General features: G+C 37.8%; 1 protein-coding gene across 1 annotated transcript in view; it reads right to left on the minus strand.

Annotated features, from left to right (window-relative positions):
* Window positions 1–365: 365 nt before the first annotated feature.
* LOC110025345 (putative SWI/SNF-related matrix-associated actin-dependent regulator of chromatin subfamily A member 3-like 2) overlaps window positions 366–17645 on the minus strand; it is a 33235-nt gene continuing 15955 nt past the window's right edge. The window contains exons 11-20 of the mRNA XM_020725782.1: window positions 12178–12245; window positions 10979–11101; window positions 10809–10908; window positions 10382–10494; window positions 7265–7543; window positions 6690–6890; window positions 5737–5830; window positions 5574–5645; window positions 1197–1295; window positions 366–821 (exon numbers count right to left, since the gene is read on the minus strand). Coding sequence (XP_020581441.1) covers window positions 699–821; window positions 1197–1295; window positions 5574–5645; window positions 5737–5830; window positions 6690–6890; window positions 7265–7543; window positions 10382–10494; window positions 10809–10908; window positions 10979–11101; window positions 12178–12245 — 1272 coding nt within the window. The 3' untranslated portion in view covers window positions 366–698. The remainder of the gene's footprint in view (window positions 822–1196; window positions 1296–5573; window positions 5646–5736; window positions 5831–6689; window positions 6891–7264; window positions 7544–10381; window positions 10495–10808; window positions 10909–10978; window positions 11102–12177; window positions 12246–17645) is intronic.

Consider the following 17645-nt stretch of genomic DNA (forward strand, 5'->3'; position numbering starts at 1 on the left):
ATATTTCTGTTTCTCAGTAATAGTGGAAGGTACAGACGATACCTTAGAACTATTATTCATGAATTTATTAATATTTTTAAGTGGTTCATTCACATAAATAATACCCAATTCTTATCTATTTACATATCCACCACCTAAGCCTTACTTTTTTACATTGATACCTCCCAAATCTTTCATATCACATCAAACTAACACTATTTTACTTTTAATAAGTTATACACCTTTTTATGCATGAATAAGCTAAAAACCCTTTCTTTCTTGGAATCTCTAATCATTTAACTAAAAAAAATAAAATAATAATAATTGCAATAAATACAAGAAGTTGAAACAACATACCTCTTTGAAGAAAAAGAAGAGCTAAGGCCTCAAATTACGGCTGTCTACACATCAAAAATAATACACAGCAGCTGCCAACAAAACTAATATTCATTCAAAAGATACGGAACAATGCAATAAACTCACTGCATGTTGCCGATATAGTGAGTAGAGCCCCATCCTGAACCAAAATCCGAGCTGGGATAATCCCAACCTCATGCATATGGATCAAGCTCGAAACTTCAGTGCGTGCTGAGAAATCTAATAATGGGGATAATCTTTCATTCCCTCAGAAATAAAATGGAAGCAGAGCATAGTGGCCAAATACCTCCATGAACCATTTTCTAGAAGCAGGCATATTCTTCTTAAAATTGCACAAAAGTTCAGGTGAAGAGCATCTTCAGTTCCTCTATTCTCGCAGTTCGTACTTCCTGATCTGTAAGTGCTCCAGATATCATCCTCTGCTTCCTTGCCTGCACAGCTTCCATTCTTTCCTCAACAGTTCCCTGTACATCGGAGAGGTGATCTCATGCGGAGTGGATATTTTTCTCAGTTATTCTAACCTTTTAGGAGAAATTTTTTTCGAATTTTTTGGAGGATTTACAAGCAAGCCACTAGATTCCTGTGTATTTACATATCTAACATCTACACTTCAATTTTTAATTACATGCCATCTTGCCTATGCATTAAAAGTTATATTTCACTTTCTGAAAGTTAAAATGGTGGGATTTTTTTATGTGATATGAAAGCTTTGAGTGGTATAAATGTTAAAAGCAGTTTAGGTGTTGGATATGTAAATACAGAGGAAGTAGATTGTAATTATGTAAATGACCCATATTTAAATGAACGGAGCAGGTTAGAAGAAAGTATGATATTGGTACCTTCACAATGAACCTTTTGATTGATACAGGTTTAGTTTGACCGATCCGATGAATACGCATGACGGCTTGCTCTTCAACAGCTGGATTCCACCAGGGATCCTGATATATTAAGTAAACGCTCTCAATCAAATGCTCAAATTATAGATTTTTAAGGATTAAGCATTACCTTTAGCTTCATAGAATGGATTTATATTTACTCCAATAAATTAGAAAAGCTTGATAGATGACCGAAAAAGGGGGGCATTTACCTACATAGCACACAATTCTTATGCATTTACATATTTCACACCTAAACATTCATATTTACATGCATAACGCTCAATTTTTAATATCACATTAAAAAATAACACTATTATCACTTTTTAAGTGAAATAAGTCTTTCATGATAGGTTTAAAGTATCAAAATTTTTAATATCACACACCAAAAATAACGCTGTTATTACTTTTGAAACTTAAAATATACACCTTTTCATGACTATGTTTAAAGCATCAAATTTTTATGTATGCAAATACGAAAGTCTAGATGTGAGATATGTAAAAACATAATAATAGTGTGCTACCGCCCCTCCTCCCGGGTAAAAAACATAAATATCATGAATTTATTAAATAATAACTGCAATACTGAGGTAATAGACACATGGAGTACAAAAATCAAGAAGAAAACAGCCACTGAAACTCAGAAACATGCGTCCTGAAAGTTTAAACTAATAGAAATATAAAAGGTTGAAGAAATACAACCACCAAAGTGCGCAGAAGCATGGAATCCCACATGTAAATACCTTTCATATCAAAGTAGTTCACAATTAAGTTGTTCTTCCGTAAAAATCTGTTTTGCACATTACAAAATAGTGTGCACTTGCAAAATCCATTTGAAAGATTCCATGTTTTCTAATTATAAAGTAAATTTAGTCGGCCTTTACTAATTTTTCATTTCAAAGTATTAGGTATGACTGTTATGGTATGACTCATATATCTTTGGTGGTTGTATTCCTCTGTTTGCAACACTGCAAAACAAAAGGAGATTTGTTATGGTATGGCTCATATACCATATCGGGACAGACGCTGGATCGAAGCGGAGCGGAGCGGAGCGGAGCGAAAGAATCTGTCCAAATTGGGAAGTTACATTATGTGGGTTGGGGATGCTGGGTCAACGCCCCGCTATACGGTACAGGGGTAATTTGGGAATTACATATTGTACTGTAGGACTTACTCTAGGATTATAAATAGACCTGTTTGTAATCCTAGGTCTTTGAGAGAGTTGAATTTTGTATTCTGTATTCTTTTCTGAATATTGAAAAGAAGGTCACCGCTCTGCTCCCGAGGATGTAGGCATCTTTGCCGAACCTCGTTAAATCTCTGTGTTCTTCTGGATTGTGTCGATTACTATTTTTCTTCGCCCTTATTTTCTCAACAAGTGGTATCAGAGCCAGGTTCAAGGACGGAGAAGAGATCGGCGCAGGGACGAAGGAGGATTCATCGATGGAGGAAGAGCAGGCAAGGGAGGAGTAGTTCGCGAAGGGGCAAGTTTGGCGATTTCGCCGAGAGTTCGTGAAGGCGAGAAGGAGTTCCCGCGGAAGAGGCTCGGCGCAGGCAAGGGATATCTGTTCTCGCGACACGAACAGGCGGAAGTTCGAAGAACGGAGACAGAGGATTTCGCGATTGAGAGCAGCTCTTATTCGCGGCTTGGGCGGACGCGGCTCGAGCGGTTCGCAGGAGGCGCGATCGGGAGACGGAGGCGCTGCGTTGCCTTTCTTAGCTCGGCCGAAAAAAGAAATTCGGAACTTTTCCATTGCTGACTGGCTTGCGGAGAGAGAAGGAAGAATATTCCATTGCTTGGTGGCTGCTTAATGGAAGAATATTCCTTGTTGGAGAAAAAGGAAAGCTGCATTAATATTTTTTTTTATTTTCTTTTCCCTTAGCCCGCGGAAATGAAGAAAAATTAAAGAAAATTTTTCAAATTAAGCAAATTTAATTAAGGATTTCTTTTGCTAGACAAAGAAAAGAAATAAAGAAAATATTTATTTCTTTTCTTGGAGGCGGAGAAGAAATTTGTTGCTTAGCTGATAGATTTTGAAAGGTTTTTTGCAGAAGATTTTTTTTGCAGAAAAATTTTTGTTGCAGGATCAAAATTGTTCGCAAGGCAAAAGGTCTCGCGGGAACGAACAGGTGCGAAGCAGTTCGGATAAAGAGCTACGACAGTTCGGTGAGTTATGCTTCGGGGAGTTAGCGGTAGAGGCGACGTCGCAATTTTGAGGCGCGACAGTTCATGAACCTTCGTGGCATTATGCGAGGTGGAGTTTGCGAACAGGAGTTCGTGTGCAGTTACCGCGAACAGGAGCGTTTGCAAACAGAGGAGTTTGGTGGTGTTCGACCAGCGGAGTTCGCAGGTTTGTCGCAGGAGTTGCGACATGTGCAGTTGCAGCGGAGTTCGCAGGTTTGTCGCAGGAGTTTCGGCATGTGCAGTTGCAGCGGAGTTCGCAGGTTTGTCGCAGGAGTTGCGGCATGTGCAGTTGCAGCGGAGTTCGCAGATTTGTCACAGGAGTTGCGTCATGTGCAGTTGCAGCGGAGTTCGCAGTTTTGTCGCAGGAGTTCCGGCATGTTCAGTTGCAGCGGAGTTCGCAGATTTGTCGCAGGAGTTGCGGCATGTGCAGTTGCAGCGGAGTTCGCAGATTGGCATCGCGACAGTTCATAAACCTTTGCGGCATCAGGCGAGGTGGAGTTAGTGAACATAAGTTTATGTGCAGTTACTGCGAACAGGAGCATTTGCGAACAGAAGAGTTTGGTGATGTTCGACCAGCGGAGTTCGCAGCTCTGTCGCAGGAATTGCGGCATGTGTAGTTGCAGCGGAGTTCGTAGATCTGTCGCAAGAGTTGCGGCATGTGCAGTTGCAGCGGAGTTCGTAGATTTGTCGCAGGAAGGAAATCTTCAGTATATCACTGTAGCTTTGAATCTCAGCAACAATAGGCTGACAGGTGAGATTCCCAGCAGTCTCAGTAAGCTTGATAAGCTTGAGATTCTAGATCTTTCAGGAAATTCTCTAACAGATCATATACCTTCTGGGTTGACCAACATTGTGTCTCTTTCTTTTGTTAACGTGTCTTTTAATAAATTATCGGGCATACTTCCTGCCAGTTGGGTTAAATATGCAGCATCATCACCTGAGTTATTTATGGGGAACCCTGCATTGTGCATACAGAGTAATGATGGGAATTACTGCCAGAAAGCAATGAAACACGGGAAACATAACTAATTTTTTGGTTTTGTTCATGGTATTTCTTGGCCTGTTTTTGCTACTAGCTGTAGTTTGTGCTGCCAATTGCTTCAGATTGAGCTATTGCTCTTATATGGCATCAAATCGTCGTGCAAATTTCGTAGCGAATTTGCCTGAAGACCTCACATTTGAATATATAATGCGAGCAATGGAAGGATTGAGCGAAAAGTATGTGATTGGAAGGGGAAGGTATGGGACTGTGTTATGGTATGACTCATATACCATATAGGGACAGACGCTAGAACGAAGCGGAGCAGAGCGGAGCGAAAGAATCTGTCCAAATCGGGAAGTTACGTTATGTGGGATGGGGATGCTGGGTCAACGCCCCGCTATACGGTACAGGGGTAATTTGGGAATTACATATTATACTGTAGGGCTTACTCTAGGATTATAAATAGACCTGTTTGTAATCCTAGGTCTTTGAGAGAGTTGAATTTTGTATTATGTATTCTTTTCTGAATATTGAAAAGAAGGTCACCGCTCTGCTCCCGAGGATGTAGGCATCTTTGCCGAACCTCGTTAAATCTCTGTGTTCTTCTGGATTGTGTCGATTACTATTTTTCTTCGCCCTTATTTTCTCAACACAAAGCTCCTCCAGAACTTTTCATTTCTTTCTCTATTTCATCTGCAAGGGCGAAGGATAGAAAATCCTGCCAGTCAGCACTAAAAGCTTTCGATAAAAATAAATCCTATTCAAGAATAGCATTCCCGTGTTTAAATCCTAGGGATTAAAATTTTAAAGATAGATCTATAGCTATGCCTAGCAACTGAAATTCTCAGGAAGTTGGATTCATGCACCTTCGCATGAAGCTCAGTGAATTCAAATAAAAACAAAACAGCAAACTATGCCACCAGAAGAAAAATAAAACTAAAGTGAAATGGATATGTTTCATCATTAACGCAACTTTTCAATCCAGAAATAACGGCATTTCTGCATACAAAATAATAGGATTAAAATATATATATATATATATATATATATGTTGCATGAAAAACCATTTATCATGAAAAAACCATTTATTTCACCCATGGTTTTAATGCAGCAACTCCTGGAAAAACAGTACATCTCGTCTAACACATAGAAAATACATGGGATCAGCAAATACCAAGAGAAAGGCATTGCATGCAGCAGTAAGATTTATTCCAACACCGCCAGCCTTCAACGACATTAACAATACCTACAGCAAAAATTACACTGGTAACTGAGACTTAATTATAACTCATAGCGAACTATAGAAGCTACTGTATATTGGATTCCAGATGAAATACCAAAATGTTTTTCTCCTCTGTAAACTGACTGATCACTTTTTCTCTTTGTTGTTGATTTAAAGTTCCATCCAAGCGAGCAAATGTTATGTTGTTTCTGCCATTTGAAATAAATAAGAAGCCGATTGTCGTATTTGTAATAAGTTATTGCATATTTAAAGCATGTTATTAACAATAGCATCTTAAGGAAAGGAGCACAAATAACAAGCAAAAGCTCGAACATGCAAATTATAATTTGCAATTCATGGCATTAGATTTTTATATCAAAATAAATATCATTGAACCGGTTACAGATTAGGCTTCATTCTAAACACCAGACAATATTTGTTTTATATTTCTTAGTTACCCTGTAGGTTTTATTTTTTATTTAGATGACATGGCTTGTACAGAAACCATGAGGTAATTTTCAGATGAAAATCCCACTTCCTTTCCACTCCACTGTATAAGGGATCCTCTGGTATGAAGAAAGGCATTGAATATACAGCCTACTCATATCAAAATTTTGACGTGTTCTGGCAAAAAAGACACCGGGGAATATAAGAGGAACTTCAGACTGTTTCATGCTAGAAATTAGTGAAGACAAATGAAAAATTAATTGAAAAGCTTAAATCAATGACTGCCGATTCACAATAACCCATAGATTATAATTATTTCATTTATTTCTTTTGTTTTACTTCAATCCAAGCAAGGCCTCACAGAAATATGTATGCTGCAGAACGCCCATCTGAAATTTCTAAGAGAAAAGAAATTGAAAACCAGAAAGATATTAACAAAACTTGAGATCAAATGAAAGTATTGCGTATAAAATGACAAAAAGATAAACGCTCTCCTAAAAAAGATAAACGGCTTATCTATACCAAAATGCTAGAAAAACGTCATCCTAAAGAACAATTATCATGCTAAGCTTCGTTTAGGAACTAAGAGAAAAGCTTAAATCTTGTAAGAATTTGTATTACCTTGATAGTGGGACCTGCAGGAGATCCAAAAAAGCTGTCCATTGGCTAAAGACAATACTTTTAGAACCAGTGCCTCTAAGTTTCTCCAGTTCGTGGAGAAGGGCAGAAACTTTTGACGACTCTACCCAGTTCTTCTCAACGTCAATTTGAAAACGAGAGTCAGTGGGAGCAGTTATGAGGTCCTGTTTGTTAACAGTTGTCCTGAAAAATAAAACAAGATAACCAGTTATATTTTGCTGTCATGAAAATAAGTCTATCAGGATAATACATGTTATTGACCAAGCCATTCCTAAAAAGGTGTATTTACATATCTAACACCCAAAGTTTGATATTTACACGTATAACACATTGGTATTATAAAACTGTGCATGAAAAGGTGTAGTTCACTTTTATAAAGATAATAAAGGTGGTATTTTTGATGTGATGTTAAAGATTTGAGTGATATGCAAGTAAATATGAATGTTTAGGTGTTAGATATGTAATGTTTAGGTGTTTAGGTGTTAGATATGTAAATATATAAGAATTGTATGGTATCTATTTAGATGACCAAAAATAGAATAGAAAAAGAAAGATACCGACAAACAGGGCACAGGCCCGATGTATTACTCCGCCAGCTAGCAAGGAGACACTCCCGACATAAGCGATGAGCACATGGGGTCAGCACAGCATCTTCGAATGCTTCAAGGCAGATTGGGCACTCGCCTTCTTCACCTTTCCGCAACTCTTCCATAACCTCCATTATATATGCCTTTGAAGGGGCAACATTAGAATCTGATCCAACAGCTCCCTTACTTCCTTTAAGGAAACGCCTTGCAAGCTTGTTAAGATCTGCAAAGTCTTTCGTATCGCCGCGGCTGCTTATACATCAAATTTAATTAGCAGTACAGTTGATAATCACGAATTTACATGAATGTATAAAGAACTTATACAAAAGCCTTGAATAACTAATGAATTTAAATGAGACTAGAGTAAAAATTACTGAAAGTTGTCATGAACGGCAGAAAAAAAATTATGAAATCATTAAAACCTCATGCCAACTACACTCAAGTAAGATATTTTAATCTTTCAAAATTCATTAGCAATTTACAAATCGACACAGGATCTTTCCCATAGAATTTTAGTGGTATTGTAACTACTACAGTACCACGGGATTCAATATCCCGCAAGACAGGAGACGGGTCACCGAAACAGTTGTTTTCCTTTCTTATGCTATATATATATATATATATATGTACATACATATATATGTTATATTACGGTTTGAAAACAGTTTTTATGATATTTTTTGTCAGGACAATCGCCGACATCCAGGGCTTCCTCTTCTAGGGTTGTATCTGAAGGCGAAAATGTGTTTTCGCTGTAACTCGTTCGAGGTGGTGATCTCTTTTTAAGGGATCGAGCGGTGCTCCGGCCACAGCTCGTTACCGAGGGAGTATCTATCCATACCCAACTCCCCCGCAACCTTCCAGCAGCCAACATTGCCTTCCCCTCCCGACTCTTCGCTGCCTCCCAGACCCAGCCCTCAAACTTCACCGCCACCCTTTTTTCCTCCCTCGCATCTCTATTTCGACCGCTGTCCAGCACTCCATACTTGTTGCAGCCGCTCAGGGCAGCAACCTTCTTTTCTTTTTCCTGCAGTCCCACCACCCAACCACCTATTTCATTCATTTCTGTCATCCCCCTCACTGTCGCAGCCCTAGGACAGCATTCCTCTTACCGTCTTGCAATTCACAACGCTTCCCCTTTGCAGCATTTCACTTTCCCAACCCACCCCTTGGCTCCCACTGTAGTTCCAGGACAACCTAGAGACCATTCAGCCATCTAACACCAATACCCAACCACTAGCCAACCTCCACCACCTTTCAATCGAGCCCTAATGTGAGTTTTGTCTTGTTTGGTTGTGATTTCTCTTCCAAGTGTGTTTGGTTGTAACTATCTATTTGTTTTCAGTAATAACAATTATTTTTCTTATAGTTGTTTGGGTTAACTCTGGTTTCACACATACATGGGATTTGGATATTCAAAAACAATTGTTGAAATCCAGTTTATATGCAATTTAAAATCCTTTGCAAACAAAATGTTGCTTCTCTCCATGGTATATAATAAATCAATCTATTTTGTTTAGCATCCTTATTAGGAACAATATCACACCTAATAAACTATAATTTGGGTTCTTTGTGCCACAGTGAAGTTACTTCCGACCCCCATCACCTGTAGATTGAGCTCTAGGGTGAGTTTGTGTCTTGTTTCGTTGCAATTCCTTCTAAGTGTGTTTTGGTTGTAACCGTCTATTTGCTTTTAACAATAGCATTTATTTTTCCTATTGTGATTCAAGTTAACTATGGTATCACACATGCATAGGATTTGGATATTCGAAAAGATTTTGTTGAAATCCAACTCTATATGAAATTTATAGTCCTCTGCCTAACAAAATGCTGCTTCTCTCCATGGTATATAATAAATCAATCTATTTTCTTTAGTGTCCTTAATAAAAGCAATATCACACCTAATAAACTATAGTCATCATATTTTAATTCATCTGGGTTCACATAGCTCTTACAAGTTGCACACCCAAAACCAATCACATTCTTTTGCATGAAGCAGTCTTCATCCCACTTCAAAGTTTAGCAAAATCTGCTGCTTTAATTTCATATTTCCGAATAGTGTTTCAACCTAATATGAATATCAATAGCCAATTTTGAAAACACTGATGCATATTGTGTGTGTGTGTGTGTGTGTGTGTTTACATATTGATTGTGTTTTAAGGCATAATGTGAATAAAATTTCAATCAGCACAACAATATTTATTTTTAAAATAAGTTATAAGTTTTAATAATAAATATGGTAAATGAGCCTTGTTCTTCAAAAGAAAAAACAAGCATGCTGCAAACCCAACCTCGAGAAGGCACAAAGAACTAGTGATATTGCTAACATTTAGGCAATCCATGATTTAGTATTTCAATCTAGTTAGAGCATTACTTTCCATGGAAGACTATCAAAATTTTGCCAATATAATTTCTTTTCATTTTAACAAAATTCAAATTTTGTTATATAAATTGTATCCTCTTGAATTTTTTTTATCAAGCAAATAAAATTATTCTCGCCTCCACTATAGCATTGGAGCAGATTACTTCACTGTTCCTAGTATATCACATGTACAAAGTAGCCGGTTTATCACACCTCTAGATATGAAACAGGTTACAAAAAATGCCTATGAGTAAATAAGACTACACATTTACATAAAATCATACTATCTTTTAAAAACAATTCAACAATTCCCATTTACCTCACCCAAGAAATATTCATGAAGTATCCAAATGTACATGGTTAATACTGAAAAAACATTCCATTGGCAATATCATTGGCACTCCATTTAAAAAGAAGATAAAAATAAATAAATAAATAAATGAGGTTCTGAGAGTTCTTCTGCAAAAGCACATGTTACAGCACCCTTATGAGTGTCAACATAAGATTGTACTTGCAGGAAAAACTGTGGCCATTCTCTTGGCAAGTTTATCCGAAAAAAAAAAGGTTAAAAAATAAAACTTAAGGCCCATGCTTCACAATTCTGTTGTCAAAGTGATAGCTATCTACTATTATTAAGAACATAAGAATGTCCGGATCATTATCATGGTTCATGTTGATACTGCTTTCAGAAGATAACCAATCAAAACTAGTAAAGACAAACAAACCTCATCACAAGAAACGGATGATCACAACACTGGCGAAGACGTAATAGCAACTCTAAAATTGAGGCATAATTGTGAAGAACTCGTCCTTGCTCAACAAATTGATCAAATTTCACCTGGAAGGCTAAATCTGAGTTGAATTCTATGTAATTTATAAAAATTATCAACAAAGATGAGAAAAATATCAAAATAGTCCCCTGACACTTTATAAGGGTCATTTTAGTCCCTGAGTTGATAAAAGTGCTAATTTAGCCTCCATACTCTTTTAATAAGTGCTAAAATAGTCCCAACAATAGACCTATTTCAGCCTCAATTTAAAGAGTCTGGAGATTAATTTAACACTTTCATAAACTCATGGATTAAAATGACCCATATAAACAGTCACAGGACTATTTTAACACTTCACTCCAATAAATATTGATATAATTACTTTGGATCTTCTAAACAATGCCTCATAGAAGTCCTTCTCAGATTCTGCCAACTCACAATAAATTACCCCAATATCTGCCGGTGGAAGAATAATAATTGGCCTGCATAAATGTGAAATTTAAGGGATGCAAACCGATAAGATCAAGAAAGCAATATGTTCAGTTATCTAACCTGCCATCTCTATCTGTGCTCAGTTTAGTTCTTCTTAGCATTATAGGCCTCAGTAAGGTTTGCACCAGCTTTAAGCCACATTCATCACCTGCCTCATAAGGCTTTTGAATAAGCTTATTCCACCTTCAATAATTGATAGGTAAGAAGGTTTCATAGGACTTTCGAACATGTAAGTCAACAAGATTTTATAATAGAGAATACAAAGAGAAAATTCAGTCAAGCAAAAAATGTCAGAAAAAAAAAGACAATGAAAAAAGGGCACTTAAATTTTATTTGTTTATGTTTACACCACCGAATTCTTTCACATCACATAAAAAAATACCACTATTTTAACTTTTAAAATTGTAATGCATAGGTAAGGTGGCATATATGTAGAAATTGAAGTTTAGGTGTTAGATATGTAACTATATAAGAATTGAGTGGTATGAGGTATATATGTAAATCTTCCAAAAGAAAAATACAAAATAGATAGGGGGAAAAGACAATAGACTTAAAACAGCATGGTTACAAAATTAAATAGCTCAGGATGAACTTCAGAAATGACTCGAGCTACATGGAAGGAGAAGTGATCATGTGCCTATTTTACAACTTTGTCTTTTCAAGCGAAGCACACCCAAAATGAATAATTCAAGATGAAAAAAACAATAAGAAAGAAAAAAACTGAGACGTACCTATTTTGGCATAGCAAATAAAAGGCAGAGTCCAAGATTAAAGGCCTCTAGCAGGCAACCTTTTAAATGAAAGTTGGGCCTAAGCCCCAACATTGACAATGCTATGCTTCATTCGTTAGATATGTAACATATTTTAAAATTGTGGCATAAGAAATTAAGTATGGTTATTAATCCATACAGCTAGAGTTTATCATGAATGCATGATTTAAATAGATGATGTTCATATATCTTGGATTTGGCACTTGGATTAAATTTTAGCATTTTAAAGAAAAATTATCACTTCGCTCCAATGTCAATACATTCAACTGTAGACAAATTTCGGAACAAACGCAATCAATGAATTTACCTTCACATTTTTGTAAGCATATGGCTTGCACTTGTCAATGCAATATATATATATATATTACCAACAAAGAGAATTACCAACAAAGAGAAATAATTGAAATAATTGAAATAATGAAAGCATCTTGATATAAAGAATATCAGTAAATACAGCCTTTTAAAGAGAACAAACCATTGAGAACTTACAAAGCCCAATTTCCCCAAGGCTCTACGTGTAAGAATCGAAGAAGGCTGTATAGGTCTTCTAGGTTGTTCTGCGGAATTAATACTCATAAGAATATATTCAATTTAAGAAAATCTAAATCCAGCCAAGATAATAAATGCTAATCTTAGGTCAAAATGCAAAATAGCAGTGCTACTCAATATATTAATGCAGCTATGCGCGTAAACACGAAATACAAGGAATAAGGACATTGTTTACCAAGCACCAATAAATTCAGAGCAAGTTATTTATCAGCAATGGAAACTATTGGAATATTAAAATAATAACGGGTATCCCCAGGCATGATTAATATGCAGATTTTTTTTTATTTGTTGTTATTTGCTTTCTTATTTTCCTTTATTATGTTTTTATTTCTTCGCTATTTCCCTTTATTTTTGTTTTTTTTTCGTCACTTATGAGTGTCCCTTTTAATAGGCTTTATATACCCCTCTTTCTATCAGTGAGATCTGTTGCTCTACTCAAATATTTCAACATGGTATAAGAGCCGGAATCTAACCCGAGATCTCAGCCACCGCCAACTTTCCCTGTACGGTCTCTACAGGAACTACTATTTGTTGGCCCTTCCAGCTGAAGTTTGCATCCGCCAGCCCTCCCCTATTGCTCCCTGCAGACGTCGGTCTCCTTGGCAACTGCTAGCCTCCTCCCTACAAGTATAGAGTCTCATGCCAACTGTCCTGTGGGTCCTCCCTTCAGTTTTTCTCCGACGGATAGTCTCTCCTGCAATTGTCCGGATTACCTGTTTTTTTTATCCGACAGTCGATGATCTATTGCTGAAATCCGACAATGTCTCGAATCTCAACCAATTTTTTTTGGCTCAGTCAAAATCATTGCAAACTCCTCCAACACCGAGCAATCCTCAGATAGCATTCTTGATTCCACCGAAGGTTCGACTCAAACCTCCGTTCCCACGTAGACTAAAGGAATAGAAATCAACATGAACTTCTCGATCACAACTCACAAACTAAACGATATTAACTTTCTCCACTGGTCCCAAATGGTGCCCTTATTCATCAAAAGACGTGGAAAATTTGACCATCTCATAGGCAACCTCCAAAGACTTACCCGACATATGAAGTTGGGAAATGGAGAACTCCATAGTCATTTTGTGGCTGATCAACTCCATGGAGTCGTCAATTGGTCGTTCATATATGTTTATTCTTTCCGCTAGTGCCCTCTGGACGACAATCTGTGATACCTACTCCAATGTAGGAAACACCTAACCAATTCTATGAGGCGTCTAAGAAGATCCGAGAGGCAAAACAATGATCAAGAACCGTGACCAGGTACTACAATGACCTGGTTGCACTATAAATGGAATGTGACCAGTAAATACGACTACGCTTGGAACTCTTTGACCGATCTTTCTTTCTTTCAGAAAATTGTAGAAAATGATTTTATGTTACAATTCCTGGAAGACGTCGACAAAGACCTTGACGAAGTCCGGGGCCGTAATGTTGGACAAGATCCTCCTTCCGCTCGTGCTGCTTTCACCGAGATCTACCGCGAAGAGAGCCGAAGATTTGTCATGCTCGGTACTTCCACCCCTTCAACCAAATCGTCATATGCAATTATATATGCTCTCTATTCCATAACAAAATATTTCTCTTTCCGCAGTTTATCGCCGACCTATAGAGCATTTGCTACCGCCTTGACGGTTCATTAAATCCCATCAACTATTGAGGTTGCACTAGGGCATCTGATCTAGAAAGTTACAGTAATGGAGGAGATGAATGTCCTTCGGCGGGTCCATACATGACGTCATAAATATTCCTCAGAGTAAGGAAACAATGAGATGTCGAATGATTTTTAGCATCAAGTTCAACTCAGATGGTTGTTGACCTCATTTTGAGGTCACTACTCCTTTTTCTTAGGATCCTAGGATCTAGCTTTAGGAGTACCTATTGACCATCTTAGAAAACTAGAACTGGACCTACCCTTTTTAGAAATTCCAACCACTTCCTATTTTCCTGTGATGTCTAGCATTTATGGTCTCACAACCATCGTCTTATGGACGACCGATTAAGGACTATTGTGCAGAGACTCAGGGAGAAGTTTCTAATAGGATCTCGAGCCTTAGGAAAATCATTTCATGACTTTATCGTCACATACACACAAAATGCACAAAATTCACTAAATTACACAAGATCGGACTTCAATTAAGCCTAAAAGATTGGTGAAAATGTAAACTTCTCCGGACGACCTCTGACGACAAAATGGATTGCACCAACGAGTTCGAGACACCATTTTTAGTAGGAAATTCCGATACGAGAAAATTTACACGCAAGTCAATGAATTCATCAAAACGACTTCCGGTGGCAAAACGGACCGCGCCAGTGCGTCCAGAACATCATAATTACCCAAAGAAGACATTTATTTTTGATATTCTATGACACACGAATAAAAGGGGCAGATCAAATTTTATTTTTCAAATATTTGGTATTTTTATAATTATATCATTAATTATAAACTAATTTATAACCCTAAATCCTATTTGACCTGTCCCACACACGGCTTTCCTCCAATCGCACACGCAACATTCCTCTGCCTCGACCGAGAGTCGTTCGGGCGTGCTCTAGATCCCGCGACTCATTTCCCAGGCACGGCTCGATCGCAGCCATGGCTCGCCTACCGAGTCTTCCCCTCCCGCGTCTCCTCTGCCATTCGCGCCCGCGGCCACGCGGCTCGCCTCCTCAAGCTTCGCTCGACCGAGCGGCTTTCCAACGGAGAAATTCCACCTAACCGACTCTTCCTCTGCCCTAGGCTGCATTTCCTCCTGCCTTAAGTGCTTCTCCTCTTCTCCCTTTACCTGATTTGACTACCAATGAGGCTGGTAGGTGGCTGATTCTTCCCCCCTCTTCTCTGCCCATAAAAATCTTCTTAGATTCTCTGTGTTGGATTGTTGAAAATTTTGAGAGTGAAGGGGAGGTTATGTTTTCACTGTTTGAAGCTTTTAGAAAAGAAAATTCTGTCAAAATCCTTTCAAACCTACGTTTTCGTGCGCTGAGAGTGTGGAGCATTCGTTGGTGGCTATTTCTCGAAGCTTTTAGGAGGAAAGACCTGTTGAAATTTCTTCTTGGCTAGTTTTTTTTGTGTGCTGGGAGTTTAAAGGATTTGTTGGTTGCTACTTCTTGAAGCTTTTGGGAAGAGGATTTCTTTGGGAGGCATGTCTTACTTTTTTTTCCTTTAAGTCAGCATTAAGAGGTATTTATCTTCCTTCCTCTGATTTGCAACGTTTCCGATGGCATCTAAAAATACTTCTTTGCTCTTTTAAAGCATGTGAAAGCTTCTTTGGGCTTAACGTGTTCCACTTGGTGGATTTGAGGGTTTGCATCTTTATGAGGTGCATGTGCACGGGTATGATCTTCTCCTGTTTCCTAACTCTAAGGCATAGTTTTATGCATGTTAAAATATGATGTGTTGCTTGGATTGGGACATTAAGTTGGTTTATTTTGTTTCTTTAAAAAAAATAAAAATAAAAAATAAGGAAGGGAAGAAAGGTGGGAGATGTTTCGGCTAGCCTTGGTATGGAGAGGTTTGATAGAGCTTGTTACTTTGCCCTCCTCCCATCCCTCATCCAATTACTTTCTTAGCTTTGATGTTTGCTCTTTCAATCACTTCATATTCACAAATGGTAGCATGGCATGTGGAAGTAAAAATCTAGGCATGTTTCGAGATTTGAGCATGGATTCTTGCTAGGGTTAGTGAGAAATGAAGCATATATGGGTTGCCTTTATTCTTTTCTTTGTTTAAAAATGTTTGGGAGTATGATATTGGTGGTTTAAAATGCATGTTTGCTCCTCTAGAAATATATGTTGGAAGAAGTAATTATATTTTTCATACTTAGAATGAATGTTGGAATTCATTTCGATATTGAGGAATATTGGCTCTAGATGCTTATCTATTTCTTGTTGCCTATCACCATTTGATACAAAAGCTGGAAAAATATTCTCTGTTTTGGCCCATTTGGTGGTCTCGGTTTGGCTCTTTTTGAGATGAAACTATGCTGGAAAAATATTCTCTGTTTTGGCCCATTTGGTGGTCTCGGTTTGGCTCTTTTTGAGATGAAACTATGTTGGAAAAGAGACGAAACTACGATGGAAATATTTCTCTGTTTTCACCACCTGATGTGCTCGGTTTTGGCTCCTTTGGGATTGAATATGTGCTGAAAAATTTCTTTGTTTTGAGCCTTTATGAATTTCGGTTTTGGCTCCTTTGAGAACTTCTTTTTGTGGTAGACTTGGGCTGAATTTTATTTTTTATCGGGTTCGGTTTTCCCCTTATGAGTGGACTGAATTTCTTCCTTATGCCTCACGGTTTTGTCATGGATTTGGGCTGAGTTTTAGTTTCTTTCAAAAATGCATAACTGATAAAAGTATAAATGAAGATGTGGCATTATTTTTCTCGTCCTTACACCTCCCGGTTTTTGCCCCTCATATAGGGTTGGGCTTGGCTCCTATGCCTTTCGGTTTTGCCTATCTTTAGCAGATTTTTTTTATGCCGTTCAAAAATATAAGTCTTGGATATATTTGTGTTGGTTTCCCCATTTGTATGGACTTAATTTGCCCTTGGCTTGGGCTCGGGTTGGTTCTTTTTATTGGCTCGGCATAGGCTTGTTTTGAGTTCTTTTGATTGGATATGTCTTGGTTGGGTGTTCTTCTTCGATGCTCCTCTTAAGATATGATATTTGCAATCAAGTTTGTCATCCCAAAATATTTTCACTATCTACCTATAGAGTGAGGTGTTCAAAATGAATTGGGCAAATTTTTATTATGTCTTACTTGATGAAATTGGATTTGGTTTGGATAATTTATGAAAGCTTGTCCATTTACTCTCTTATGTATATCAAAGACAATACATTGGCAATACCTATGGTGGTTTTCTTTTTGCTACCTTGGTCGTGAGCTTTACTTGGTGTGTGTTGCCCTTGTGGCCTTCGTCTTTGCCCTTTACCCATGAGCTTAGTAGGTGGAAGTCTTTTTCTTCTTTGCCCCTACCCGTGGGTTTGTTTTGTGTTGGGTTCCTCCTTGCCATGCTCGGTTGTGAGCTGTTTGGTGGTGGGTTTTTTGGTCGTTTAATCCCTTTTATGGGCCTTACCCGTTAGCTAGTTGGAGCTTGGTTGTGCGTTTTCTGGCCTTACACGTGACCCTCTGCTCTCTTTTCTGGCCTTATCCGTGAGCCTTAATTCGTGATTTCTTCATGGAGTATTTCAAGCTGGTGGTTCCTCTCCTTTACTGATTAATTCCTCTTACCTTTGTGATATGTGAAAGGCTTTTAATGATTTTTGTTTTGGAAAATTATAAAAAGTTGTCATTTGGATATGAATTAGACTTATGAAGGGATTTGAAGGCTTATGAAGTTGTCATTTGGAAAAGTGTTCGGAAATGCAACATGAAAGTTTGGAAAACATAAATGATACACATAAGTTCAGGTT

Source organism: Phalaenopsis equestris, unplaced genomic scaffold (assembly GCF_001263595.1).
Source record: "Phalaenopsis equestris unplaced genomic scaffold, ASM126359v1 Scaffold000297, whole genome shotgun sequence".
Classification (NCBI taxonomy): domain Eukaryota; kingdom Viridiplantae; phylum Streptophyta; class Magnoliopsida; order Asparagales; family Orchidaceae; genus Phalaenopsis; species Phalaenopsis equestris.